The 27,493-nt window shown below is 38.3% G+C and overlaps 1 protein-coding gene across 8 annotated transcripts in view; it reads left to right on the forward strand.

The window, feature by feature from the left end:
• ZMYND8 (zinc finger MYND-type containing 8) overlaps positions 1–26,719 on the forward strand; it is a 120,360-nt gene extending 93,641 nt beyond the window's left edge. For 7 of the 8 annotated variants that reach the window (XM_073309526.1, XM_073309528.1, XM_073309530.1 and 4 more), the window contains 10 exons: positions 1,343–1,495; positions 2,445–2,951; positions 5,438–5,809; positions 9,857–10,047; positions 12,252–12,332; positions 14,021–14,099; positions 19,442–19,681; positions 19,840–19,997; positions 21,338–21,427; positions 25,262–26,719. In XM_073309526.1, coding sequence (XP_073165627.1) covers positions 1,343–1,495; positions 2,445–2,951; positions 5,438–5,809; positions 9,857–10,047; positions 12,252–12,332; positions 14,021–14,099; positions 19,442–19,681; positions 19,840–19,997; positions 21,338–21,427; positions 25,262–25,363 — 1,973 coding nt within the window. In that variant the 3' untranslated portion in view covers positions 25,364–26,719. The remainder of the gene's footprint in view (positions 1–1,342; positions 1,496–2,444; positions 2,952–5,437; positions 5,810–9,856; positions 10,048–12,251; positions 12,333–14,020; positions 14,100–19,441; positions 19,682–19,839; positions 19,998–21,337; positions 21,428–25,261) is intronic. The other variant, XM_073309527.1, reaches the window with a different exon arrangement.
• The last annotated feature ends 774 nt before the right edge of the window (positions 26,720–27,493 follow it).

Raw genomic sequence — 27,493 nt, forward strand, 5'->3', positions numbered from 1 at the left:
ATTGATAAACTAAGCAGTAATGAGTCACCAGGACCAGATGGTATTCACCCAAGAGTTCTGAAGGCCATTGAAGTTAGCTGGGATATTTCATACTCCAGAGCTAAACTCTGGCCTCGGTCACACCCGTGCATGGCTAGAGATGAACATGAGCGGTGACTTGAAATAAACAAAGCTCTGAAACACCAAATGTCGTCTGTAACCTATCATTTAAATCAGTGTCAGTACCAAATGACTGGAGGATAGCTAATGTGATGCTAATTTTTAAAAAGGACTCCAGAGGTGACCCTGGCAATTACAGGCCAGTAAGCCTGACTTCAGTACCGGGCAAACTGGTTGAAACTATAGTAAAGAACAAAATTCTCAGACACATAGATGAACATAATTTGTTGGGGAATAGTCAACGTGGTTTTTATAAAGAGAAATCATGCCTCACCAATCTACTAGAATTCTTTGAGGGGATCAACAACCATGTTGACAAGGGGATCCAGTGGATATAGTGTATTTAGATTTTCAGAAAGCCTTTGACAAGGTCCCTCCCCAAAGCCTCTTAAGCAAAGTAAGCAGTCATGGGATAAGAGGGAAGCTTCTCTCATGGATTGGTAACTGGTTAAAAGAGAGGAAACAAAGGGTAGGAATAAATGGTCAGTTTTCAGAATGGAGAGAGGTAAATAGTAGTGTCCCCTAGTGGGCTGTATTGGGCCCAGTCCTATTCAACATATTCATAAATGATCTGGGAAAAGGGGTAAACTGTGAGGTGGCAAAATTTGCAGATGATACAAAACTAATCAAGATAGTTAAGTCCCAAGCAGACTGCGAAGAGCTACAAAAGGATCTCACAAAACTGGGTGTCTGGGCAACAAAATGGCAGATGAAATTCAATGTTGATATATGCAAAGTAATGCACATTGAAAAACATAATCCCAACTGTACATATAAAATGATGGGGTCTAAATTAGCTGTTACCACTCAAGAAAGAGATCTTGGAGCCATTGTGGATAGTTCTCTGAAAACATCCACTCAATGTGCAGCGGCAGTCAAAAAAACTAACAGAATTTTGGGAATCATTAAGAAAGGGATAGACGATAAGACAGAAAATATCATGTTTGCCTCTATATAAATCCCTGGTAAGTCCATATCTTGAATACTGCGTGCAGATGTGGTCACCCCATCTCAAAAAAGATATATTGGAATTGGAAAAGGTTCAGTTAGTCTGCATTTTCATTTCATTTTAAAATTAAGTAATTTTTCTACAAAATTTTCATTTATGAGGACAGTGGTGGTTCCCCTCGCCCCTTAAAGTATCTTTCTTAATTAAAGAATTCTTTTTATAATGTCTTTTTAGATCGCAGCAAAGCTGAGATGGATCTGAAAGAACTGAGTGAATCAGTCCAGCAGCAGTCCACACCTGTGCCGCTAATTTCACCAAAACGACAGATTCGCAGCAGGTTCCAACTTAATCTTGACAAGACAATAGAGAGTTGTAAAGCACAGTTAGGTATGCCCAACGTCCATTAAATAAGAGGAGCATGAAACCTAAACTCAAAGGAAACTTTGATTTAAGGGTTGATTTTGTTTACAAACTTAAAAAGTATTTTTCCATGTTGTAAAACCTTAAACACTTTATACCCTAAAATGTAAAATCACATGATGATGTTTGAATACTTAAGGGAATACATTTTGAATGTGTTAAGCTGGAACAATCTAACGTATAATAGAACCTGCTGTTACGAATCTCTCTTAAGAGCTTGCACGTTTTAACCTATGTTCTTTGCACCTTTCTGACCTAGATTAATATACTTATTTTTGTGGTCTTATTTTTCCTTGTAACATGAAAAATTAAAGAACTGTAACTAGTTCACTAAACACTACCTGGTATTAACATATCCAGTTACACATGGTAAGGGGTGGTGACACTATTAAATATTTGTATTGCACTATTGCTTTGCATGGCACTTCATAGTGATTTAAAAAACGGCACCACTTCTCCTTGGAAAATCATCCTGTCTAAGGTCCTGATTCGCAAACATGCATGTAAGTAACTTTAGTCACATGGGTGGTCCCATTGATTCTAATGTGATTACTTTTGTAGTTAAAGTTACACATATGCATGTTAGCCAGATTGGCCCTAGGTTAGACAAATTTAGAACACGAAGATAACTGATAAACGAGTAGGCAGGGAAAGAGGGCCAAGGGTTAAATCCAGTAAAAGTGTAAATCAGATTATAGAGAGTGACATTCTGACATTCTGAAATTCTTAAATAGAGAGTGTGGTAGGACACAAGAGGAGGAGGATGTAGCTTAGGAATGGAAGTCAAGGTAGTAATACAAATGTACTTTCCAGTGTATAGAATCATGCAAAATATTTTATTTTTCTATCAAATCACAAAGTCACTATCCAGTTTATGTGGAATAGAGTACATTTGTTTTGTGTTTTTCTGTTTTAGGAATCAATGAAATCTCTGAAGATGTTTATAACGCAGTAGAACATAGTGACTCTGAGGATTCTGAAAAATCAGACACTAGTGACAGTGAATATATCAGTGATGATGAACAGAAATCAAAGAATGATCAGGAAGATGGAGAGGACAAAGAAAGTGGAAAAAGTGACAGAGAGTCACTGACCATGAAAAAAAAACCTAAACCCTCAGCTCCAGCTGAAGTCAAAGAGGAACTTAAAAGCACAAGTCCGGGAGTGGAGAAAACAGATGTCCCTGTCAAAGAAAAGGCGAATACAGACTCTGAGAAAGACTTTTCTGAAAAGGGAAAAAATTTGCAGCATCCTGCAAAAGAAAAACTGAAAGGTAAAGATGAGACAGACTCTCCAACTGTGCATCTGGGTCTGGACTCTGATTCAGAAAGTGAACTTGTCATTGATCTGGGGGAAGATCCTTGTGGGCGTGAGGGACGGAAAAACAAGAAAGAATCTAAAGAACCACCTCCTAAGCAAGATGGTAGGTTTAATTTATTTTCTTCTTTCATTTATGTGACAGACATAAAAGCAATGAACCCATAGTTTTCAATAATTGCTGGTCTCAGTGAATGATCGTTCACAGGAGATAGGTGCCTTTCACTAGTGCTCAGTATTGTAGCACATATACTGTACAACCTTGCATGAATTTGGAATTTAATTTGCAAGTTTTTCAAGATTTTTGAATTTCAGCCATAACCATCACTCTTCTGTGAGCCCCGCAACAACATAATGATCTGGGAGATATAAGACTTGATCAATCACTCCCAAATGTGGGTAATCCCACTAAAGTCAATTTAACTGCTCCCATTAGTAAAAGTCATAAGAGCAGGTCTATTATGTACAATGTAAGTTCATGTTATCCATGTGTTAATTATGGTAATTGTAAATTGCAATTAGCCATTAAGAAAAGTACTTTTCGCTAGCTGTGCTCGGCATTATAGCTGTTAGATAAAAAAATATTTGTCTAGACCAGTCAGTATTGTGGTAAGATGTGTGGTATATAAACCTATCTAGATCTTATATTTAAGTTCTTTATTTTTCATATTAGAGAACTTTCTTTTTTTCCTCTTTGATTTTCTATCTTTTTACATAGTTTAGTAGAATGTTGAATCAAGCATCCTATCTAATGAAAGCTCTATAAGTGTTTTCATTCAGATTGCTAAGTATGGTCGAGAAGATGGATGCTTATTTGGTTCTTTTGGACTTTGAATCTTAAGACATGGACTATAATAGATAATTGTCACTATTAGCAAATCAGGGAAGCTGAGAATGTGTGTTGAGCTAGAAAGCAGTATATGATACACTTTCAGATGTGGATTTAATTTTTGGACTGTTTATTAGTTACCAACGTTCTTGTTTAATTGAACAGTGGTTACTCATGGCACAGATTTATTAACTTCAGAACAGTTATTGAGTTATATATTAGTTAATACATTAGAAAAAGTTATCAGTAAAATGACTAATACTGAAAAGCTATAATTTTTCTTATAGATGCAAATTATATTTAACATTATTGAATTGAACATTTTTGCTGATTTAAAAATAATGTAGTATACAAAAAGTATATAAACAGCAAATAATTGACTTATGAATTGTTTACTATTTGTAACAATTCTGACATACTTCCATCTGCAGGTGATTCAAAGATTAGATTCACAACTTTTTTAGTCAGGATAGAGTGGGGCTTTCTTTCACTTCAGTGCCTGGGAAAATTTGCTTTTTGCCAGTCCTTTAATGAATGGATCATAATCCATGAATGGGTGACATCCTTCTGTTCTTCTTTTGATTGAACAGAGATCTCACACAGTGGTTGCCTGTATTGTATTGCCTTTACTATTTGCTCTTGCTATAGAGCTCCTGCCCAGAGTAGGAAACCACACATAAATATTGAATGATGTCAGAATTAGTCTGCAAAATGTAGATTATCAGACTGGGCCTCACAGTAAATCTTTTCTGGTCCTGCTATTTATGATTTGGTGACCAAAGGAACCATTATTTTGTTTGGGACTGACTTTTGCCGTTGCATCAGTAAAACGTCTGACTTAACAATTCCAACCATTGTATGTAAGAATGGGATATCCTGTTCCAGTTCTGGGCTTTTGACACTACACTTCTAAATAAAGATAAGTCTTCCTCTCTCAGTCCATCTGTAAACACAGTGGTCTTCTGATGACATGTTTTCTGATAGGATGCCACTCTCTTCTTTCTGACTGGTTGGCTTAAGATGGAGTTACCAATTGCAATTAGATTAGGGAGGACATTTTTAAAGTAAAGTAATTGGTCATGTCAAAGCAATCTGTGTAAGGGCATGCATGTCGGAAACCTGAATAAGCAATGATGGTGGTGAAGAGTTTATTGCTTTCTTAAATTAGTGTTAGTTTTTCTGTGTCAGACTGCAGAAGAAAGCAGTCTCTTCTCCCCTAAGAGAGTAGACGGATTTCTTAGTGTCATTATTGTCAAAGATTCATAGTATCTGCATAAAAACTGTTGTGATCCAATAAGAAGTTGTGGGAGATTTCCAATGTATGTTGAACCCATAAATCTCCAATGTGCCGTACACAATACATTAACTTAGAGAATTGACAGTCCACTTTTGATTCAGGTGTTTTCTGAATACCTTATTCTTTCATTTCTTTGGCTTTGCCTGTCTTCAGAAAGTATTCTGTGGGGTAAAGTTGCATTCCCTTTAGTTGATATTTAGATTACCACCTACATCCTAGCAGAGGCTAACTTGTCACATTTCTATCATAGTGAAGGCAAGAGATGTTTTATAAAATGTCTAATAGTTGTGAGTTGACTCAAAATACAGGTATGTGGGAAAATGCTTGGGGATGTGAATTTCACATACAGGAAAATAATTTGTTTTATTGGAATATGCATGTGTGTCTCTTCTTTTCCAAAACTGTGGCTAGAAATAAATAGACCAGAAATCTCAGTGAAAAGTCAATATTACATTTTATTTTTAAGTTGTAGGTAAAGTTCCACCGTCTTCCAGTGCAAGCAGTCAGCCTCCACCTGAAACTCCTGTGCTTACCCGGTCTGCAGCCCAAACTCCACCAGCTGGAGTCACAGCTACTACCAGTGCTACTTCTACTGTCACTGCTCCTGCAGCAGCCACAGGGAGCCCTGTGAAAAAGCAGAGGCCACTTCTACCTAAGGAAACAGCCCCTGCTGTGCAGCGAGTAGTGTGGAATTCTTCAAATAAATTTCAAACGTCGTCTCAGAAATGGCACATGCAAAAGGTACAGAGGCAACAGCAGCAGAGCCAGCAGTCTCAACAGTCACAACAACCTCAGTCTTCTCAAGGGACAAGATATCAGACAAGACAGGCAGTAAAAGGTAACACTTGTAACAATGTGTCCATGGTGCCCTAATTGCCTAGGTAGTGTTCATGGTGATCCAAGCCCTTCTAACCAGGAATTCTACCATGAAAACCAATATCTCAAAGTATGGCTCCACTCTGAAAAGTGACTCTTTAAAAAGGTAACAGCTTACTAAACTTATTAGCTTCCTGTGGTATGTCTTTAGAATCATTAACCCTTACTTTAATTACAATAAGTTTGCATACTTGTGCCATTGTCAACCATCACAGCTCTAGAAGAGTGAACTGAATTATTTTCTGGATCATAGAATCATAGAACTATAGGGCTGGAAGGGACCTCAAGAAGTCATCAAGTCCAGCCCCCTGTGCTGAGGCAGCCATCAGCACCAAGTACACCTAGACCAGCGATACTCAGACTGAGGCTCGGGAACTGCAAGTGGCTCTTTAATGTGTCTTCTGCGGCTCTTTGCAGCTCATGATATTAAAACATTGTGTGATTTCATTATTAACCAATCTAAGTTATTACCCTGTCAGGATTCTTTTACTATGTTATTAAACAGCTGTAGTTGATAAAATAATACTTGTTCAGAATAACCAAGACTATCTAGATAGGCAGTAGTAAATGAAATAATGAATTCACACTACTGTGGCTCTTTTGGGTAATGTTATTCACTAATGTGGCTCTTGAACCACTGAGGTCTGAGTATCACTGACCTAGACCATACCTGAAAGGTGTTCGTCAACCTGTTTTTGATAACCTCCCCTGATGGGGATTTCACAACTTCAGTGGAAGCCTATTTCAGAGCTTAATCACCCTTGTAGTTAGGAAGCTTTTCCTAGTATCTAACCTAAATCTCCCTTGCTGTAGATTAAATCCATTACTTCCTTTCCTACCTTCTGTGGGAAGCGGCGCCTACAGGCGAAGGGGCTGCAGGGACGCTGCTTCCCACAGCTCCCATTAGCCAGGAGCAGAGAACCGCAGCCACTGGGAGTTGCGGGGGGGGTGCCTGCAGAAGGTCAACGTCAGCAAAATGTCTACCGGCCCTCAATCAGATTACCCTGATGGGCCGCATGTGTGCCGCAGGTTGCCCACCACTGCTTTAACATATTTGAAGATTGTAATCAAGTCCCCCTTCAGTCTTTTCTCCAGACTAAACATGCCCAGTTTTTAATCTTTCGTCATAGGTGAGGTTTTCTAAACCTTTTATTATTGTTGTTGCTCTCCTGGACTCTCTCCCAATTTGTCCACCTCTTTCCTGAAGTGTGGCACTCAGAATTGGACACATGATTCCAGCTTGAGGCCTCACCAGTGCCGAGTAGAGCAGGACAGTTACCTCCTATGTCTTACATGTTACATTCTTCTTAATACACCCCAAAATGATACTTGTTTTTTCACAGCTGCATCACATTATTGACTCTTGTTCAATTTGTAATCCCCTGTAACTCCCTGTAACGCCTCTGTAACTTTTCATTGGTGCTACCACTTAACCAATTATTCCCCATTTTGTAGCTGTGCATTTGATTTTTTCCTTCCTAAATGAAGTACTTTGTATTTGTCTTTATTGAATTTCATCTTGTTGATTTGAGACCAATTTTTCAAGGTAATTTTGAATTCTAATCCAGTCTTCCCAAGTGCTTTCAGTCCTGCCCAGTTTGGTGTCATCCACAAATTTATAATATATTCTCCACTCCATTATCCAAGTCATTACTGAAAATATAGAAGAGTACTGGACCCAGAACTAATCCCTGAGGTACACAAGATACATTCTCCCATTTTGACAGCAAACCATCTATTATTACTCTTTTGAGTACAGTCTTTCAAGTTGTTGTACATCCACTTTATGATGATTTCGTCTAGACTACATTTCCCTAGTTTGTTTATAAGAATGTCAGGTGGGACTGGATCAAAAGCCTTACTAAAATTAAGATATATTACTTCTACTGTTTCCCCCCATCCAGTAGGCCAGCAGCCCTGTCAAAAAGGGAAATTAGGTTGGGTCTGCATTATTTATTTACAAATTCATGTTGGCTATTCCTTATAACTTTGTTATCTTCCAGGTGCATACAAATTGATTGTTTAATAATTTGCTCCAGTATCTTTTCAGGTATCACATTAAGATGACTGATCTATAATTCCCTAGGTCCTCTTTGTTTCCCTTTTTTAAGTGTGTTTGCCCTTCTCCAGTCCTCTGGTATCTCCCCCAACCGTCAGGAGTTATCAAAGATAATTGCTAATGGCTCCGAGATTGCTTCAGCTAGTTTCTTAAGTACTTTAGGGTAAATTTCATCAGGCCCTGCCAAATTGAATACATCGAACTTGTCTAAATATTCTTTAAGCTGTTCATTCCCTATTTTGGAGAAATATTTTCCCTATATGTGAACAGAATTGTCAACTATATGTTCCAGTTGCATGACTCCCTTTGTGTCCCCTTTGTCTTCAAATTGGGCCTCAGTTACACCTGGACAAGCCACAGAAGGCTGAGTCACACATATGTAAATACATGTTGCACATATGTAATTTGAGGATATGATTGCACAGGTGTTAAAAAGGCAGCATTTGGTTTGTGGAATCATTTTTGCTGGCAATGATACATGAGCCAGGAAGAACCCAACTTAAATCTCAGATCCCAGGCTGAGTTCGTGACACCGTCAATTAAAAATGTGAAACAGAAATAACTTTTTACTTGTAAACTGAGCAAATTTGATACAGAAAATTCACTGAGAAAAATAAGTATGGAACCCCTGTGAAATCCTTATTTTTTAATAAAGAGTAGAATCATACTTAAAAATTAGTGCTTAATGCCTAGATTAAGTTTTAATAATCAGCATATTTGGACAAGATCACAAATTATACCCAAACTATTTTTGTTCCATTTTACATATCCTGTGTTAGAAGTATATTGGACTGGAAATTATTTTTGGTATACTAATTTTGATGTATATGAAATTGGCACAGGTAAAAGAATGCTGCACAGAGAAAACTTGGCAAACTTCTTTCAGTTGTAATGGTTACATTTTAAACAACGTAGGGGTCCTTCATATCAGCAGTTGTTTTGAAAAAAAATTAGGTTAGAAAACTTTGTCTTAACAAAAAGGATTGAAGCATCTTAATCAGCAGGGATCAAATTGTGATACCCTTATTCACATTGACGAGTACTTATTCCTGAAGAAGCCCCATACTAACAAGCATGAGCAAGGGTATCTCAAGTCTGGCTCTAGGTTTACGGTATAGAAATTAGCAATTTTGTGTTTAATTCAGTTACATCTGACATCACAATCCCCACTGTTCAAGCAGTTGATGGCCAAACTAGCTCACTGTTGATTTGGACTTAGATATGGCAAAAATCCCTCATGAAGGGGTACTTAAAACTAACTGCTGTGATGATGGTGGCATTAATTACAAAGGAATGGAAGTAATGTCAGGAAATGAGACCAAAGCGTGCTTGAGAACGTGCTGTATGATGGCTCAGAGAACATGTTTTCAAAGGCAAAAAAATCCTGTCAGTCAGCATTTCTGAGGCAGTTTACTGTGGCTAACAAAGCCTTGTACCAGAGACAAATGGATACTAGAGCGTGCAAACTTCAGGCACCCTTTACAGTGATTCCAAGATGGAACTTTCATATTGTATATATGGTGGTAGCTGCTGGAAGCACAGCAGGCTGGAAATCTAGTAATTGGGCCTCTGAGAAGCAGGTTGAGGGAGTCCTGGAAACTCAAGTGGGACACAGATTCACAGGAAAGAATTGTACTGTGACCAGAATTGAAAGTGGCAAGCCTCTAAGCTGTGTCTGCATATTTAACTATAGGTCACATATAAGAACCGAGCAAATGATTAATAAGGGCACTGGAGCATTATTTCATGAATATTACAGTTTTATAAATAATAGTAGCAAAAGCATTCATAACTTAGATTAGTGAAATGGCTAGATGCATCCATTTACTTAAGGATGCCTATCATCAGCAAGCTAATAACCAGTTTTTTAGCTGTTTGCCTATTAATTAACTTATTTAAGTGGTTAATGTATACAGTGATTTAGTTTATTTGTATGTTTTATTTTCTTAGCTGTACAGCAAAAAGAGATCACCCAGAGCACTTCCACATCAACTATCACCTTAGTTACAAGTACTCAGCCTGTTTCTATGGTTACCAGTTCTGGATCTTCAAGTACACTTTCTTCTTCAATTAATACAGATTTGCCAATAGCAACAGCTTCAGCTGATGTGGCAGCAGATATTGCAAAGTACACTAGCAAAGTAAGTTCTTGAGCAGGGTTTTCTTCAAAAAATTATTTTGAAATAATTTGTGTCTCAACAGATTGTGAGGGCCTTATTAAAAGTGCTATAATTTGCTGAAATTCAGAAGAATGATTTATTATCTATTTCGGCTGGTATTAATAAGGTCACAAACTAAAATCATCAATCGTACTCAGAAAGATGAATTTCAAACGAAGGTTTTATTTTAAGCATGGTGAGTTATGTCATATCATTCCCCCCTTGAACTCTCAGGACACTGATCTAAGCAATATGGACCAGGTTTAATTTAAAAAAAAAATGGGAGAGAGAACAAGGTCCACTAAAGATTTATTCCTTTTTGTTCTTCAGAGGCCAAATTCTGGTTTTGTTGACTTCAGTGGGACCAAAATTTAAGCCTAAAAAGCTTGTCTCCAGTGCAACTAAAAGTCAGCAACTTTCACCAGAGGTCTTAATACAGTCCTTTACCATATGGCTAAAAACCATGTGTTAAGTCTTTGAGTCTGATTTGCCCCTCCTGCATTTCTCTTTTGTGGGACTACTCTTGTGCGTTCTAAAGAGGGGACAGATTAATCAGTAACAGAGAGCATCATGATCCAGTGGCTAGGGTACTGAACTGGAAGTTAGGAGACCCCAGTTCTATTCCTGGCTCTGCCGTTGACATGTATGACTATGGGCAAGTGAATTCAGTGTTCTGTCCCACATTCCCTATCTGCAAAATGGGCACATTTTGCTTCTAGTTTGGTTCAGCAATCTGTAAATTTTAGCCACAGGTCATATACACTGTACACTACAGTTATTTGACTACCACACTACTATTACAGTAGTGTCTCCTCCCATATCCCCCCATAACTACTCTCCTTTGTTAAATGATAGGCAATCTAGACCATATTTTTTATATTTCTTCATAGAAGAGTAAATCTATAATCAATCTTAAGAAATAATTCTCATTAACACTGTGGAATTGACTTTCTATAGATCTCTGTTAAATAAATAAATATGTTCCTATTTTAAAACAATGTGTATTTTCATCATATGGAAACTTCATTCAAGGTATAGGTTGGACATTGCTCAAAGAATGAAGGAGTTATGAGTATGTGTGCGGCCTTATTTGGATGTAATTTATGTATACAGTAGAGGTTTGTACATACGATTGGTTTGATTTGATGAAGAACAAAGTTTCTCTTCTAAAAGAAGCATGAGACTAGAGCTTCACATATATTAGTTGAGAAGAAGTGCAGTATTTTATATATTCAACATTATTTCTTATCTTGGGACTAATACATATGATAATGCATAGAGATTGACTTAATTTTAACTACAATGTAAAATGCAGTTAATATATACACTGTACTTGCGGATTTCTTTCATGTTATTCGGGAATCAGTGCCTCTAGTTACTTGCCAAGATGAAACCTCAGGGCTCTATGGCATTCTTACAACATGTTACCACCAAAGCTGTTCTATTCATAATTAGGCTTCCCATCTCCACTTCTCTGCCTTTCAGGTCCATTCTGCTGAGTGCATTAAAGAGCACGATTTTTATATACTTCTGTATCCTGCCTTTTTGTAAGAAAGGAGCCAGCAGTCAGTATGGGGTGTGGTGTGATGTGATACACTTGTTGTCATAAAGAAACCAAGCTCACGATGGCATTTTGTTGGCTGATTGTCCAACAGAGCGGTAATGATGCCATCACTACTACAGCCATCCTTTTTAAGAAACTGATGGATATTGCAGGTTTCAGAGTAACAGCTGTGTTAGTCTGTAGTCGCAAAAAGAAAAGGAGTACTTGTGGCACCTTAGAGACTAACCAATTTATTTGAGCATAAGCTTCCGATGAAGTGAGCTGTAGCTCATGAAAGCTTATGCTCAAATAAATTGGTTAGTCTCTAAGGTGCCACAGTACTCCTTTTCTTTTTATGGATATTGCAGAATCAGTTGGACAGTTAAAAATACTGTATTTCAGCCTTTTTAAAATCTGGGCTCAGTTTTATATCCCTTGGAAAATCATTTCAAAATCATGATCCAAAATCTCTTCATAATCCTAACTAGAAGTTTTTTTAAATGTACTCTGATAAATGTATATAAAGATATGTGGCATTGTTGACAGCAGTATAAGTTCATTCATGCAAGGGAAAAAACGAGTAAAATGAATGTATTGGTCATTAAAAAATAGACTTTGGAAAAAAGTGATTTCTCTTTTTCAGATGATGGATGCAATAAAAGGAACAATGACTGAAATATATAATGATCTTTCCAAAAATACCACTGGAAGTACAATAGCTGAGGTCAGTATTGCTTTCATCAGAGCATATTGCTTTTTTTAAATCTTAGATAATCATCAAACATTTAAAAAGAATCCTTTATTTAAATAATAGGGAAAACTTGGCCTGTATCTATGCCTAAAAGAAATTTTGAACTAAGGCTGCCTTTGGACCCTAACTTCTTTGCTGTCAAATCTATAACTTTTGTCACAGATACAAGTACCTTTGTTGTTGTTCTGTGGTAGCACCTAGGCTTCCTTGTTAGAGACCATACCACATTATGCTAGGGACTGTACAAACACAGAACATTACCATAAAAAAGTTGAGCACTTCAGCCTAGCTCAAGAGGAGATTTTTTTCTTTTTTGGCTGATTTAAGTCCAAAACTACTCTCTATTGTAATGTAGCATTTTATGTTTAGTTTCATTTTGTTTTAGACACTTGCACTTTCCCATGATCACATTGTAGAAACCGCAGTGTAGCTTTGATATTTCTCTCCAAAGACTCCTGATTATTTTATCATCATTCATCGTTTATTACATCGGATTTTTCTGTTGCAGTGTAAAACTCTGGATTTATTAGATGAAAGGATTGTATTTTGTGTTAACTGCTACGGTTAGTAGTTATTTTCAGAGGTGATATCTCACTGCTTTTATGTGTTTTCTTTTAAAAATTGAACAAACTTTATTATGTAATGCAAACTGCCTTAGAACATAAGCAAGAGAAAACTCTGGATCAGGAGTGACTTCTTTTAACCCAGAAGTGGAGGAGTATGTCTACACAACAACAACAGAAAAGCCCAAGGCGGTGAATCTCAGAGCCCAGTCAATGGACTCAGGCTCGTACTTCGGGGCTAAAAGTAGGAGTATAGATGTTCGGGTTTCAGCGGGACCCCGGGCTCTGAGACCCTTTCCCCTCATTGGTTTTTGGCTGGAACCTGGGCTCCAACCCAAGCCTGAATGTCTAAACTGCTGTTGTTAGCCAGCTAGGGCAAGCCCCAGTCAGTTGACAAGGGGTTCTGAGACTTGCTGCCACTGATCTTTTATTTTTTGCTGTGTAAAAAACATATCCAAAATCATCCATTTGAGTGATTATGTCCCCAGTCTCTATGCTTCTTAAATTAATAAGAAGCATACTTTAGAATACTTGGGCCATTTAAAAAAAATTATAAGACATAAATAACTACAGTCTAAACTGAGGGATGTGGCTTAGGTTCAGATCAGATACATTTGAAGCCTGACAAATTTTAGTCCAACAGTTTTTAGAGATAAGGTGCCTGATACTCCATTTTCTTACATTTGTGTAAATTGGGAATGACTCCATTGTTGTCAATAGAGTTATGTTGGTGTAAAAATAATGGAAATAAGAGAAGAATAAGACCCAAGTTGAGCAGCACTGTTTTGAGTTTTAAAACAAGTCTCGCCCTTGTTTATGGTAGGAAACACCCGCAAGCAAGAGTTTGCTTTGTATCTCTCTTATTGATGCTTATGGATATTCTGGAACCTTGGTTAATTGGTCAGAATGCTTTGGGCCTAATTCTCATTTACACTTAAGATCTCTTTGCCAGAACAATGTAAAAGAGGCCTTAGTGTAAATGAGAATCAGGCCCTTTGTCTCTAAGCCCAATTTTTCTAAATGATTAGGTAGCTATGTTTTATATACACCAAATTTGTATTTTCCATTTTATTAAATCTTATCTCTTCGATATTTCAGATTCGTCGTTTGAGAATCGAAATAGAGAAACTTCAATGGTTACATCAGCAGGAACTCTCAGAAATGAAACACAATCTTGGTATGAAAAGTACAGCCTAAAATAATATGATTTCAAGAACTCTGGTGTATGTTTGGTTCATTTATGCAACAGTACAAATTGTCCATGTGTGAAGGGTTAGAAAATAGAACAGAATGTGCTGTGCTGATGTTACTGGGCATGTACCCAGTAATTTAGACAGTTGCTGTTTTAGTGAAAACAGCAGTTAAAAACACTTTTGAGTTTAACCAGTGAAACAGAGTTAAGCTTGGGAAAAGGTTTCTGAGAAAGAGTATGTAACCTGGTCCTCACCATGTGGATCATTGGATAACCTCTGTTAAGAGACCTAACTTATTAATGAATGTTTTGACCTATTTATTTTGGGCTATCTGTTCACAGACACAGTACTAACAGTAATTAGAGCTATGCAAAAAAATTTCAGCAAATAATTCACCAAACAGGCGCTTTTGGTGAACTCAAAACCATTTGCGTATTGGTGTTGAATTAGCTGAATTGTTTCAACTGGACCAAAAAAACTGAAATATTTCAGAAATATAAAAACAAAATGTTTTGTTTTGACCTGACTCAAACTATTTCATTTTGATGAAAGGAGAGGAAACTAGATTCACAAAATGGCCAGGAGTGGGGAAAGGGCCTCCCCTATAACTTTTAGCTGAGTGGTTAGGGAACTCACCTGGGAGAGACCATGGTTCTGTTCCTCTCTCTGCCTAATGTGGAAAAGGGATTTCAGCACTGGAGGTGAGTTCCCTAACCACTAGATTATCGGCTATTTGGGTCTTTCTCAGTATCTCCTGTGGACACTGTTCCACTTTGTATAAATATAAATAGTTACTGGTTCAAGGACTTGAACTTGGGTCTCCCACATTCTAAGTGAGGATCTCATTTTCAGCCAGCCTCCACTAATGTACCCACAAGGTTTGGGCCTGCTCCCAATGAAATTGGTGTGTGTGGGGTTATTGGTGACTTCAGATTCTTTTTTGACTCAGTGTAACTGACTCTGCATGCATTCGATGAAGTGAGCTGTAGCTCATGAAAGCTTATACTGAAATAAATTTGTTAGTCTCTAAGGTGCCACAAGTACTCCTTTTCTTTAGACTCTAGGACAGTGTTTCTCAAATATGGCCACCAGGGGCTTTTCTTGCAGCCACAGCCTCCTGGGTGGTGTGGGGGTGAAAGCAGTGGTTTGGGCCCTGGCCACTTCTGGAGACCGAAAAGCTGGAGGAGCAGACAGCCAGTATGTGTTCCCCACCTTCCCAGGGGTGTGGAGTTGGACTTCAGCCCAGGGGTGGTGGGTGGCAGGCTCCACCCGTGGGCCTTTGGGCTCCATCCTCAGGCATGGGGTTTTGGGCTCCATTCCCTGGCTGTGAGGTGATGGGCTCTGGCCCTGAGCTCAGCCTCTCCAATCACCCTTGGCCTGAGTGCCTGTCCCAGTGCTGCACTGCCTCCGTAACCACTTCCTTATTCAGGGCTTAATTTGTCTCTGGGCTTGCTGGGACTGAATAAGTCTGCTGTGAAAAGTGATATTTGTATTATGGCTGTTGATTAACCACAGTTAACTCACACAATTAACTAAAAAAAATTAATTGTGATTAAAAAAATTAATTGCGATTAACCGCAGTTTTAATCGCACTGTTAAACAATAGAGTACCAATTGAAATTTATTAAATATTTTGGATATTTTACTACATATTCATATATGTTGTATTCTGTGTTGTAATTGAAATCAAAGTGTATATTATTTTTGCTTACAAATATTTGCACTGTAAAAAACAAAAGAAATCGTATTTTTCAATTCACCTCATACAAGTACTGTAGTACAGTCTCTTTGTCATGAAAGTGCAACTTACAAATGTAGAATTATGTACAAAAACCCTGCATTCAAAAATAAAACAATGTAAAAATAAAACAATGTAAAATTTTAGAGCTTGCAAGTCTACTCAGTTCTACTTCTTGTTCAGCCAATCGCTAAGACAAACAAGTGTATTTACATTTGCAGGAGATAATGCTGTCCTCTTCTTATTTACAATGCCACCAGAAAGTGAGAACAGGCAATTGCATGGCCAGGTATTCAAAACATTTGTATGCCCGTTCATGCTTCGGCCACCATTCCAGAGGACATGCTTCCATGCTGATGACGCTCATTAAAAAAAGAATGCATTAATTACATTTGTGACTGAACTCCTTGGTGGAGACTTGTATGTCCCGTGCTCTGTTTTACCAACTTTCTGCCATATATTTCATGTTATAGCAGTCTCAGATGATGACCCAGCACATGTTGTCCATTTTATACTGCTGGCGGAATTTTGCACCAAAACATTAAAAATTCTGCATCAAAAAATTAAAATTTCTGCACATGATATTATAAAATTCTGCAAAATTCTTCATACTTTATTTGTCAAAATAACACAATATAATCACTCTGGTTTCAATTATTTTGGTAATTTATTTAAACTACTATAAAGTGGATGGAGAATGGAGGTGGGGCGCATTGGAAGAAATTCCGAAACCCCCTTGCCTAACAGTAATGTAACTAGGTTTGACTCTTTATCTCTAGTTATTAGTCAACAAATATATGCATCCATATTGTCAGTGTTACATCATAGTCAACTGAAGACCAAGGAGGGCTGGGGAATCAAACTCACATTGCAGTTCAAAAATTTAGACCAATTCTAATCACTAAAGCACAGTCAGCATTTATAAGGCCATCCTGTCCTTTACACCACTCTGGCAATGTAAAGGAGCTTTAAAACTTTTACACCTATTTTATACTCCTGGGGGAATTCACAAAGAGAATGGGAGCAATTCACTAAGAAGGCAGGTTGCTATATCCTGCTCTGCCTGAGGGGACAGTGCCTGTCCCACACCTACCTCTTCAGAAACACTCCGAAGCCCTGCCCCTCCACACCAAATGTGCTGCAATAGCGAGCAAGAGGGACAGAGTATCTCTCTCTCTCACACACACACACACGACTGCACAGCCCCCCTGGGTGGTGATTTACATCTCTACTGGCTGCTTGGAGTGCCCGAACCAACCTGCCTGTGCTGTCTGGGAAAGGGCGCATGACTGTTTTTGCGACTTCCCATTGCTTCCCCATCAGAAGTCATTTTTCTGCGGAGAAGCAAAGAAATCTGCAGGGGACATGAATTCTGTGCATGCGCAGTGATACAGAATTCCCCCAGGAGTAACAATTTTAAGAACACTTTCATTGCAGATTTCACAAAATGCAAAGAAGGTATCAATGTGAGATTTCTAAAGATAGCCTCAGCACTCGACCCAAGGTTTAAGAATCTGAAGTGCCTTCCAAAATCTGAGAGGGATGAGGTGTGGAGCATGCTTTCAGAAGTCTTAAAAGAGCAACACTCTGATGCGGAAACTACAGAACCCGAACCACCAAAAAAGAAAATAAACCTTCTGCTAGTGGCATCTGACTCAGATAATAAAAATGAACATGTGTTGGTCCACACTGCTTTGGCTTGTTATCGAGCAGAACCTGTCATCAGCATGGACACATGTCCCCTGGAATGGTGGTTAAAGGATGAAGGGACATATGAATCTTCAGCGCATCTGGCACGTAAATATCTTGCTACACTGGCTACAACGGTGCCACGAGAACATCCGTTCTCACTTTCAGGTAACATTGTAAACAAGCGGGTAGCATTATCTCCTGCAAATGTAAACAAACTTGTTTGTCTGAGCGATTGGCTAAACAAGAAGTAGAACTGAGTGGACTTGCAAGCTCTAAAATTTTACATTGTTTTATTTTTGAATGCAGGGTTTTTGTACATAATTCTACATTTGTAAGTTCAACTTTCATGACAAAGAAATTGCACTACAATACTTGTATTAGGTGAATTGCAAAATACTATTCTGTTTTTTATAGTGCGAATACTTGTAATGAAAAATAAATATAAAGTGAGCACTGTACACTCTGTATTCTGTGTTGTAATTGAAATCAATATATTTGAAAATGTAGAAAACATACAAAAATATTTAAATGGTATCCTATTATTGTTTAACAGTGCAATTAATTGTGATTATTTTTTTAATTGCTTGACAGCCCTAATTTGTATGTTTGTTAATATCACTTTTCCCAGCAGACTTACTAGCTAGAAAGTCTTAAAAAAAAAAAAAAACACAACCAGGAAAAAAAAGCAAAAGAAACAATAAGAAAAAAGAAAAGAATGTACAAAGCACCTTGTGTTTCTATTCTGTTCAGGATCAGCAAAGAATAGAGACAACTGTACATTATTTTTATTACTGAGTCTGCAAAAAGAAAACCCTCCCTAAATAAATTATAATGATTTGGACATGTATATGTGCATATTTATTTGTTTTTCCTAAAGTTAATTAAGTATTTTAGGAAAAAATGTCAGAGCAGCCGCTAGCAAGAGTTGGTAGCTGCACTCTGAGACCACCAAAAATTTGTTGAAAACCCTTGCTCCAGGATAAAACATTTATTTTAAAAACTGACAGATACTCATCTCTTTATGCTACTCTGGCATTACAAAGGGGCCAAAACACTGACTTAAACCAGCAGTTGAGGATTCCGCATCATGGGAGATTTTCAGTAAGAACGGAACCAGCATAGCTGGCTATAGGACACCTCTTCCCAGTCCCCACATCTCCACCACCATGTAGTCCAGGAAATGAGGGCATGGTTAAAGTACTGCTGTACTTCAGTGATCATTGGCTGATGTAATGATTCCTGGGGGAAACTTGCAGCAAAGCACAAGTTACAGAATTCCTGAATCCCTTTTAAATAACATGTGGTGTTGAACTGGCCTGAGGTCCAGGGGACAAAGTTGTGTAATAGTATCTTATTTCATCCCTTTGTGTCCTGTGAAGCTGTGCTGGAAATAAAGGTTGGGGGATTGAATTTTGGCAGATACATAATTCTGTGTGTTTATCTCATTTTATTCATCGAAGTAAATATGACTTTCAAAGCTTTCTGGAATCATTTTGGCTTTGGAACTTTAACCCTTGTTACAGTTATGTCCTGGGAGAGCCATGTTTGTGAAGACATTCAGACTCTTCTGTCTAAAGGAGCCAGGATACAGAATTGATGGATTTGTGTTTCTGGGAGGGAAGAGTGTGATCCATGGTCCTGTTTATTTGTTGAAAACTAGTTCACAGAGCAGTATTGAACTCTTGGCTTCTGAGGCCAAAGGCTGTGCAAGGCAGCTGCAGCAGGTGGGGAGTACATCTTTATACCACATGCAGCACAATTGAGGCACCAAGGAGCTAACTGTAATAGAAATAATAAATAATAGAGGGTAAAAATGATGGCCCAAAGATTGAGCCTGGTAATTTGCACCTTACCGATGGAGAAATATACACTCATCTTTCTTTGTGTCTCAACTAGAATTGACAATGGCAGAGATGCGGCAAAGTCTCGAGCAGGAGCGTGATCGTTTGATTGCTGAAGTAAAGAAGCAGCTGGAGTTGGAGAAGCAGCAAGCTGTGGATGAAACCAAGAAGAAGCAGTGGTGTGCCAACTGCAAGAAAGAAGCCATCTTCTACTGCTGCTGGAATACCAGCTACTGTGACTACCCCTGCCAGCAAGCTCACTGGCCTGAGCATATGAAATCCTGCACACAGTCAGGTAATCTGCCTCTGGGAAGCCTACCTCTCAGCTGCTCAGAGTGATGAAATATGGGGCAGTGGAATTGGGTCCGTTTATGTGTGCACAGATGTGCCAGTGGGGAGGGGTGAATGTGGATTCCAATGGCTATATTGTATAAAACTTTTTTTTTATTTTAGCTACTGCAACACAACAAGAAACAGATACAGAAATGAACTCAGAAACATTAAATAAATCGTCCCAGCCCAGCTCCAGTGCACAGCCTCCATCCACAGAAACAGCCAGCACCCCAAAGGAAAAGGACAGTGCAGCTGATAAAAACAAAGACTGTGTTACAGTGAGTATCACTGCAGTCACTTCAGCCTAAGAATGTGTCTGATTTCTCTTAAACCTGAGGCTAAGGCATCCTTGGGACATCAATAATTTTTGGCCCCTTGTACATTTCTAGAGGGTCATTTTGTGAGTGAGATAGGAAATAGTATTTTTCCTCCATCTTGACAAAACTATTACATTTGGAGGGAGAGAAGCAGGATGTCCTCCAGGATCACCCCTTCCCCTCCACTCATCCCCAGTAAGACCTTACGTTGACTTGACATCCTTCCAGCCAAGGGGGACTGGACCTGTCTTCCTCCAGGGCCCATCAGTGTTGCTTCTGGTCTGGATCTTTCAAACACAATACAAATTGCCTTCTGGGCTGAGCAATACTGACTGCAGCACTCACAAACACTGCTGGATCTACAGTTAAGAGAACAGCGTGCAAGCATGAAATCCTCCTTGCCATCAACTCTGACAGTGTTCCGCAGGCAAGGGTGAGCAGGTACTCTGATGCAAAGGGCCCCATCACTGTATATACAAAATAAATGTCTATAATAAGGATTCCACTTTATAGGCGGGTTTTGACTAATAACCATTTCAACAGTAATGCTCTTCCTCCCTGCCAAGAAAAGGCTATTAAAGCAACAACTTTATTGGGGGCTGGCCCCTCACAATATCTCCCCCCACCCATTCCCCCACTTCAATGTATATCTCATTGACAATGTCTGAAAATGTTACAAACAGAAAATATTATGTTGTAAAGTACTGTGATTCCAGCATGATATCTCATTGAGCTAGTCCTCTAGAGTGGGAAGTGTGGTGCACTAGAGAACCTGTGTTCATTTCTGGCATCATTGGTAACATCTGGAATTAGATCTCCAGGTTTGATGTGGTTTCTAAGGGAGTAACTTGGGGTGGAACCATATTTGAGGAGAGAAAAAGGCAGTGTGTGTTTCACTTGAATGCACTAGTAAAACTGGTGAACTCTATTGAGCTTCACTGGCTCAGTTGATGTCCGTACACATTGTTTGTGTCAATACAAACTTCTTTATCATGCGGTGTTATTGCGGGGGAGGGAGGGAGAAAAGTCATTTACCTAAGACTTCTGCCATGGAATGTTTCATTTTTTAAATTTAGAATTTCTTTCACATAGTTGTTCTACCTGAAATATCATGCTGTGTACATTGATCATGTTCATAATTTGAATTTTGTTTTAACAAAAGTAACCTGTGAATTCATTAAGATGCAAATTTTTAACACAACATCCAACATAAATTTCATATTATAATAGTAATAATAAATTAGGTGGAATTTATGTAAAAGCTGAGACTTTTACTGAGGTTACCTGTGCTGTCTCTGCAGATAGCAACAGGTGTGACAAGCAACCAGCCTATAAAACTGGTCCAGGTACCGCAGACCACCACCTATATTCCAACTACTCAGCCCACAATTGTAAGTACATCATCATCATTTAAAGTCTGCAATAGAACTGCTCCTGGCATTAAAATAGCTCAATATCTTTTGGGGGTTGTTTCCTGTCTGTTGCTGTATCAGGATATGAATTCACTGGTATCAAGTCTCAATTTGCAGTGCAAAATGCCTTATTTTGCTGTGCAACATTCCATCTTTCTCATGCCTTCCATTTTCATCATTTGGTTATTACAAGGAACTGGGAAAAGCCACTGGGCATATATACTTAAGGCACTGAGGATAGTCAGACCATCGTCTGCATTAGAATGTTAATGTTGTTTACCCTTTTGATTTTGGTTATTTGACCAAGACATCATGGTAAATATAGCATTTATTTTATGTAGCATCTTTTCCTGTGGTATCCTAAAGAGCTTTGTATAATATTGCTATATTAGAGTTCTAGCCTTATGTTGCAGTAACTATGAAGGCAGAAGGAGCAGCTAATCTGCATTCATCAGTATTGTGTCTCAAATGTGTGTCATCAGGACCTGTGTAACTGAGAGAATGATGGCTATGTCACTGGGATTATCCCCACTGTTCTTTTTTCCACTCCAAATGTGCCAAAGGCACTTTAATCTTCTCCCGGTGCACCCACCAGAGATGAGACAGAATTGAGCTCCATTTAATGTTTAAAGCTCCCTAACATAGCACTTTAAATTCCATGTAATGCTCCCTAATGCTGCACTTTGATTTCAATGTGGAATCTGAGCTGAAGTTCATCATACCAACAGGGAAAAATGCTAGTGTCTCACTGACACTTAGCATCATATATTCCCCATTTTTGGGTGGTGGACAGTAAAAGTAACTCAGCCAGTGTTCATATAGCTGGTTTAGTTCATTTTCATACTGTGATCTTAATGGTTGCTTTGTTATAGAAGTTATTTGTGTTTTTTCATACAGTGTTGCACAACCATCGTGTCCCATCCATTAATTCTGTCATTCTGAGGATATTCTTGCTGGATGTCATGATTTACAAAAACAGAAACCCCTTTCCAACATCTGTTTCATTAATTTAATCACAACTGAGGGCACTCAGCACCTCTTAAGAAAGTACTTAGCACTATTGCAAGGTTGGCCCTATATTGCCCTGACAGACTCCCAGAACCAGTGAGAAGCCATGATAACTGTTCTGAAATCAGACTGCAGGCATCAAACCAAGTTAGTTTCTTTGTGAAAAATGCCAATGCTCCAATATCCTAAATTGGCCTCTTCGACCATTCAGGAAATGGCAGTAACTTCCACAATTGACCTACTGAATATGGAGTGTGTATGTGACTTGAATAAAAAGGAATCTGAAAACCCTAAAAGGTTTTAGGTTCTTGCTTGTACGTGCACATACTTGCATCTGCTCTGCACAGCTGCAAACAACTTGTGTGTGCTAATACAGCCACGTATCCTTTAAATAGTCTAATGCCTGAGCATGCACAAATGTGTACTTTTGTGGAGAGGCTTTGCTGAAAATTTAACTCTGAGGAAATAACCACAATACATTTAAGGAGTCTTAACACATACCACACCTTGATCAGTAAAATAGGGATTAAAAATTAGAACTATTCCCATCTGAATATGTGTTTTTAAAAGATCCAGATAGCAAATTTAAGTTCCTTACTTTTACTACTAATAGACACTTTTCTAGGGGCGTTCTCAACTTGCTCCAGAATTTATAAATCACGTCAACATAGCTGCATCCATCAGGGGTGTGAAAGAACCCACACCCTCACCAACGTAGCTATGCCGACCTAAACCCTAGTGCAGCTATGTCATTGGAAGAATGTTTCCATCAATGTGGCTAACTTCATTCAGGGATGTGGTTGGTGTTTCTACACTGATGGACAAACTCCTTCCATCGATATAGGCTGTGTCCATGCTACAGGTTAAGCCAGCATATGCTGGCGCAGGCTATGTCTACACTTGCACTTTTGTTGGTCAGTGGTGTGAAAAAACACACTCCTGCCAACATAGCTACTGTCACTCATTGGGGGTGGTTTAATTATGCTGATGGGAGAGCTACACGGAAGACCTTACAGTGGTGTAGCAGCAGCAGTACAGCTGTGCCACTATAAGATCTCTAGTGTAGACATAGCCATAGTCTCTGTAGCATAGACACAGTCTCACTTTCTAGTTCTCTAACTACCAATTGGTTTCCCACTTTAGGGTCCTTACTCTGAACGGCTTCCAATAAACCTTTGCACATCTAAAGTCATCCTGATTACTAAATGGCTTTAGTCTTGAGTTTACTTAGCAAATTTACTCCATGTTTGGTTTTTTATTCTTCTTGGAATCAAAACAGTGCTAAATCTGTCATCTTTCCATTTCTGCGGAAATGTTGCAGCTTCTGCAATGAACTGAATTTATCACAAATATTCCAGCTTTTGAAGTCCTACCTAGCCAGGACAATAGCTACATTTGCTGAATACTACCAAGTCACCAGTATAAAACACTGTGGAAAATGTGCATTTCTTTTTCTGTCTTCTGTGGAGTTTTATATCCCATGTCAGAGGGAAGACTTGTGCATCCCTTTCAGTTCCCCAAAAAGCCTTTGCTCCTTGTTTCTTTCTCTTTAAAGCCTTCTGAACTGAAACTGATACAGCTATTTGATCAGCTGTTGGGCTTCAGGAGAAGTGTGTCAGAACATACTTTACAGATTGCTCAGTACTGCAGCTTCCAAACTGACTTACATTTCTGGAGGAAGGTTAAAGTACAGAGATCTGGTTCCCAGGTCTGCCAGAGATTTGGTGTGACCTTGAGCAAGTCATTTAACCTTTTTGTGCCTCTGTGTGTCTAGCTATAGAATAAAATACCTACCAGACAGGGTATCATGAGACTCAATTTGCAAATGTGTATAAAGCACTTTGACACCTTCAGTTGGAAACCGTGACAGAAGTTCAAAGTTTTATTCTAAATTAATGTATTTACTGAGCTGTGTCTACACTATGGACCGTACAGCGGCACAGCTGTACCACTACAGCTCTGCCGCTGTAAGGTCTCCTGTGTAGCCGCTCTTTGCCGGCAGGAGAGAGCTCTCCTGCCGGTATAATTAAACCACCCTCAACGAGCAGCCTTAGCTGTGTTAGCAGGAGACACTCTCCTGCCTACATAGCGCTAGCCACACCAGCACTTTTGCTGGTGAAAGTTATGTTGGTACAGGGGTGTGGTTTTTTAACAAGAAAAGTTTTACCGACAAAAGTGGTAGTATAGACAAAGCCTAAGAGTGGCAAAAGGCAATTCCCAATAATAGTAGGGTTTTGTTATTAATTGATCTGTGCAAAGTATGTTTGCAGTATTATAAATGCTATTGTTTTTATCCAAACATATATTTTTCATTCTCACCTGTGTGTAAGCGCACACGGGGAGGATCTTTTCTGGGGAGAACAGTATTAATGTAACTGTGAAACCCTAAATGCACCTGTAAACTCGTATGTTTTGTATTCCAATTCGATTAGTTACAAATATGTTTTTCCAGGTAACAAAGGATTTTCACAGTCCCCTTCTGTATTAGTTTCGGGAAATGTACCACTGGATGGGCTAACTACTGAGAACTGAATTCTTCAAGAACAGGCAGAATACTTACAGTACCCATAGGAACCACCTGTCCCTGTATCTGTGTATAGTATAATAATTGGCTGTAGGGAAGTTGAGGAGATGTTACACTCTGCCTTTTGGTGGGGCAAAAACGTGGTAAGAAAAGGTGATAAATCCTAAATAAAAGATCCTACTTCTAGTTTTTCACTGGAAAATAATGGGCTCTATTTCTGTGGTGGTGTGAATGTGACCTTTAATATAACAATATGTGTTTTGCTTGGTTTTAATCCACAGACCATTCCTGTAGTGGTAAGTCCTTCTGCTGGGACAGTGGCAATGAGAACTGGAGTTCAGTATGTTCAGACCACAATGCCAGTCCAAGTACGAAGAGTCTAACTACTAACAAGAAGCCCAGGCGACTGTTGGAATAAATAACTAATAAAAATCTGTCTAATAGAAATGTGAAATAAACACAGTTCTTTGGATTAACCTCAAAGGTTCAGACTTTAGCTTTGTATATGTGTACAAAGCATTAACTACACTACATTAATGTAAAGCATTAGCGCTGGCTTTAAAAAGCTGAGGACAGGTAAGATCCATGTTAAATCTATGCTTCGGTTGTAAATAATGTACAATTTGTGGATGTCATTAAAGTTAGAGTACCATCTCCTTTTTATATTTGTATTGACTTTAACTTATAAAGAGTGTTTGAAGTTGGTAAAGGAAAGACTAAAACAGCCTTATCATGAATGAACATTGAAAACTGGACTTAAGGAACTGCAGTTGCACATAAAATCACTTACTTTTTAGTTATCAAGAGAGAATCTGATCATCTTAATTTGCATTTGGTAATTAAAACAATTGTGCACTTTGAAACTCAATTAAAATTTCTTTTTGTGCAACTAAAGTTAAAAATGTACCTTTTAAAAATTCATTTTATTAGGCAAATTATGAAATTTCCAATCTGTGGACCTGAAGTACACAAAGAGGGTATTTTTTGTTTTTTACAGTGACCAGACTGTTAAAAATTATATTGTTTACAGGAAACCAGCTTAAATTTCATTCAGCCTAACAGCAGAAGAGTAGAAATAATAATACCAACTAGTTGGTAACATGATTTCTGATCAGTAGTATCAGATGTGAGAAAGGTGGATTTTTTTCTTATGGTTCATAGTTCAGTTTTTTTTAAAATCCTCTATAAAGAACTTTGAAATGCTTTTCAAATGGAACAAGAACTTTGATTTGGAGAAGACTATGTATCAGGAAACATGGGCAAAGGACTTTTGATGCTGGGCTAGAGCATGTATTATTTATATGATGGAATTTATGTTTTTATGTAAGCATGAAACAGTACAGTATGAGAGAAAGTAACCCATGAAAATTCTGTCTGTTACACTTATACTGTAGTATCATTTTGTATGTTGTGTAAAACGAAAGCATTGAACAAAGCAAAGGTGATGTATGTATATGAGAAAATTAATTGTATTATATCATTCCAGTACATTTTGTTGTACATTTTAGTCATGTTGATTTCTCCCATTGTTTATAAAAGGATGCAGTTTGTACAGTCTCCAGCTAGTTACCCACATTAGAGGAAGAAAATAATGGAGAACAGAATATTCGTGAATTGCAGTTGTGTCAAAAATAGCCTAGCTGGCCTTATTTGTGAAGCATAATTGCTTTTAGCATATGGAAGTATTTTTTCACATTTTCTTTGTATAAAATTTGTATTAAACTTAAATATCTTTTTGATTATTGTGTTTCTTTGTGACTGAGACAGGTGACATACTCTATGCTTTGGGTTTCCCCAGTTTTTCAGGAATCGTCACAATTTTTTATTAAACTGTTTTAGAAAAATGGTTTGTGTTCCTAGATCTCCGGTTTCCTTCTATCTGGATGAATGTTTATTTCTGCAGCGTCCAGATCATGAAAATTTTCTTCATGTAGGATCTTCAGATTGAGAAATTCGGCAGCTTGACCAATGACCAAGTCTAGTCCAGGATGAGAACAAACAAAGCTATGTTTGCAATTTGTCCAGTGAACAAGGGGCCACTATGCATAAAATGTGCAGTCACCTTCATTTTTAATAGAGGTGCATACCAGGGAGACTACAGGCCCCAGCATTAATTGTTCTAACACCTGATCACTTGGATCAAGGCTAAGCATCACATGCCATTTATTGTCTCCACAAATTGTATCCATATGTTTAAAAATGAGGGTGGCTGTTGGTTATATTGCAGAACTTGTAGGGGAAGCTGTATTTTGGCAACCCAGCTTTACAGACTTAATGTGCTCACTAATTGCCATGTCCCAAATTAATATATTAAAAGAGCTGCAATGAAACTGAATATAATTAAGAGAAACAGTCTTACCAACTCATGATTTTGTGAGTCGCACAGTATTTGTTGTCTGTTTAAAAGCACCAGTTTCTGGAGTGATATTACACAAGAATGTCAGCTTACTTTTTAAAATAAGTGTCTAGTCCTCATGGTCTCAAAGAAAAGCGTAAAAGCGTTTAAAAAAGTG

The sequence above is a fragment of the Lepidochelys kempii genome, chromosome 13 (genome assembly GCF_965140265.1).
Source record: "Lepidochelys kempii isolate rLepKem1 chromosome 13, rLepKem1.hap2, whole genome shotgun sequence".
Classification (NCBI taxonomy): domain Eukaryota; kingdom Metazoa; phylum Chordata; order Testudines; family Cheloniidae; genus Lepidochelys; species Lepidochelys kempii.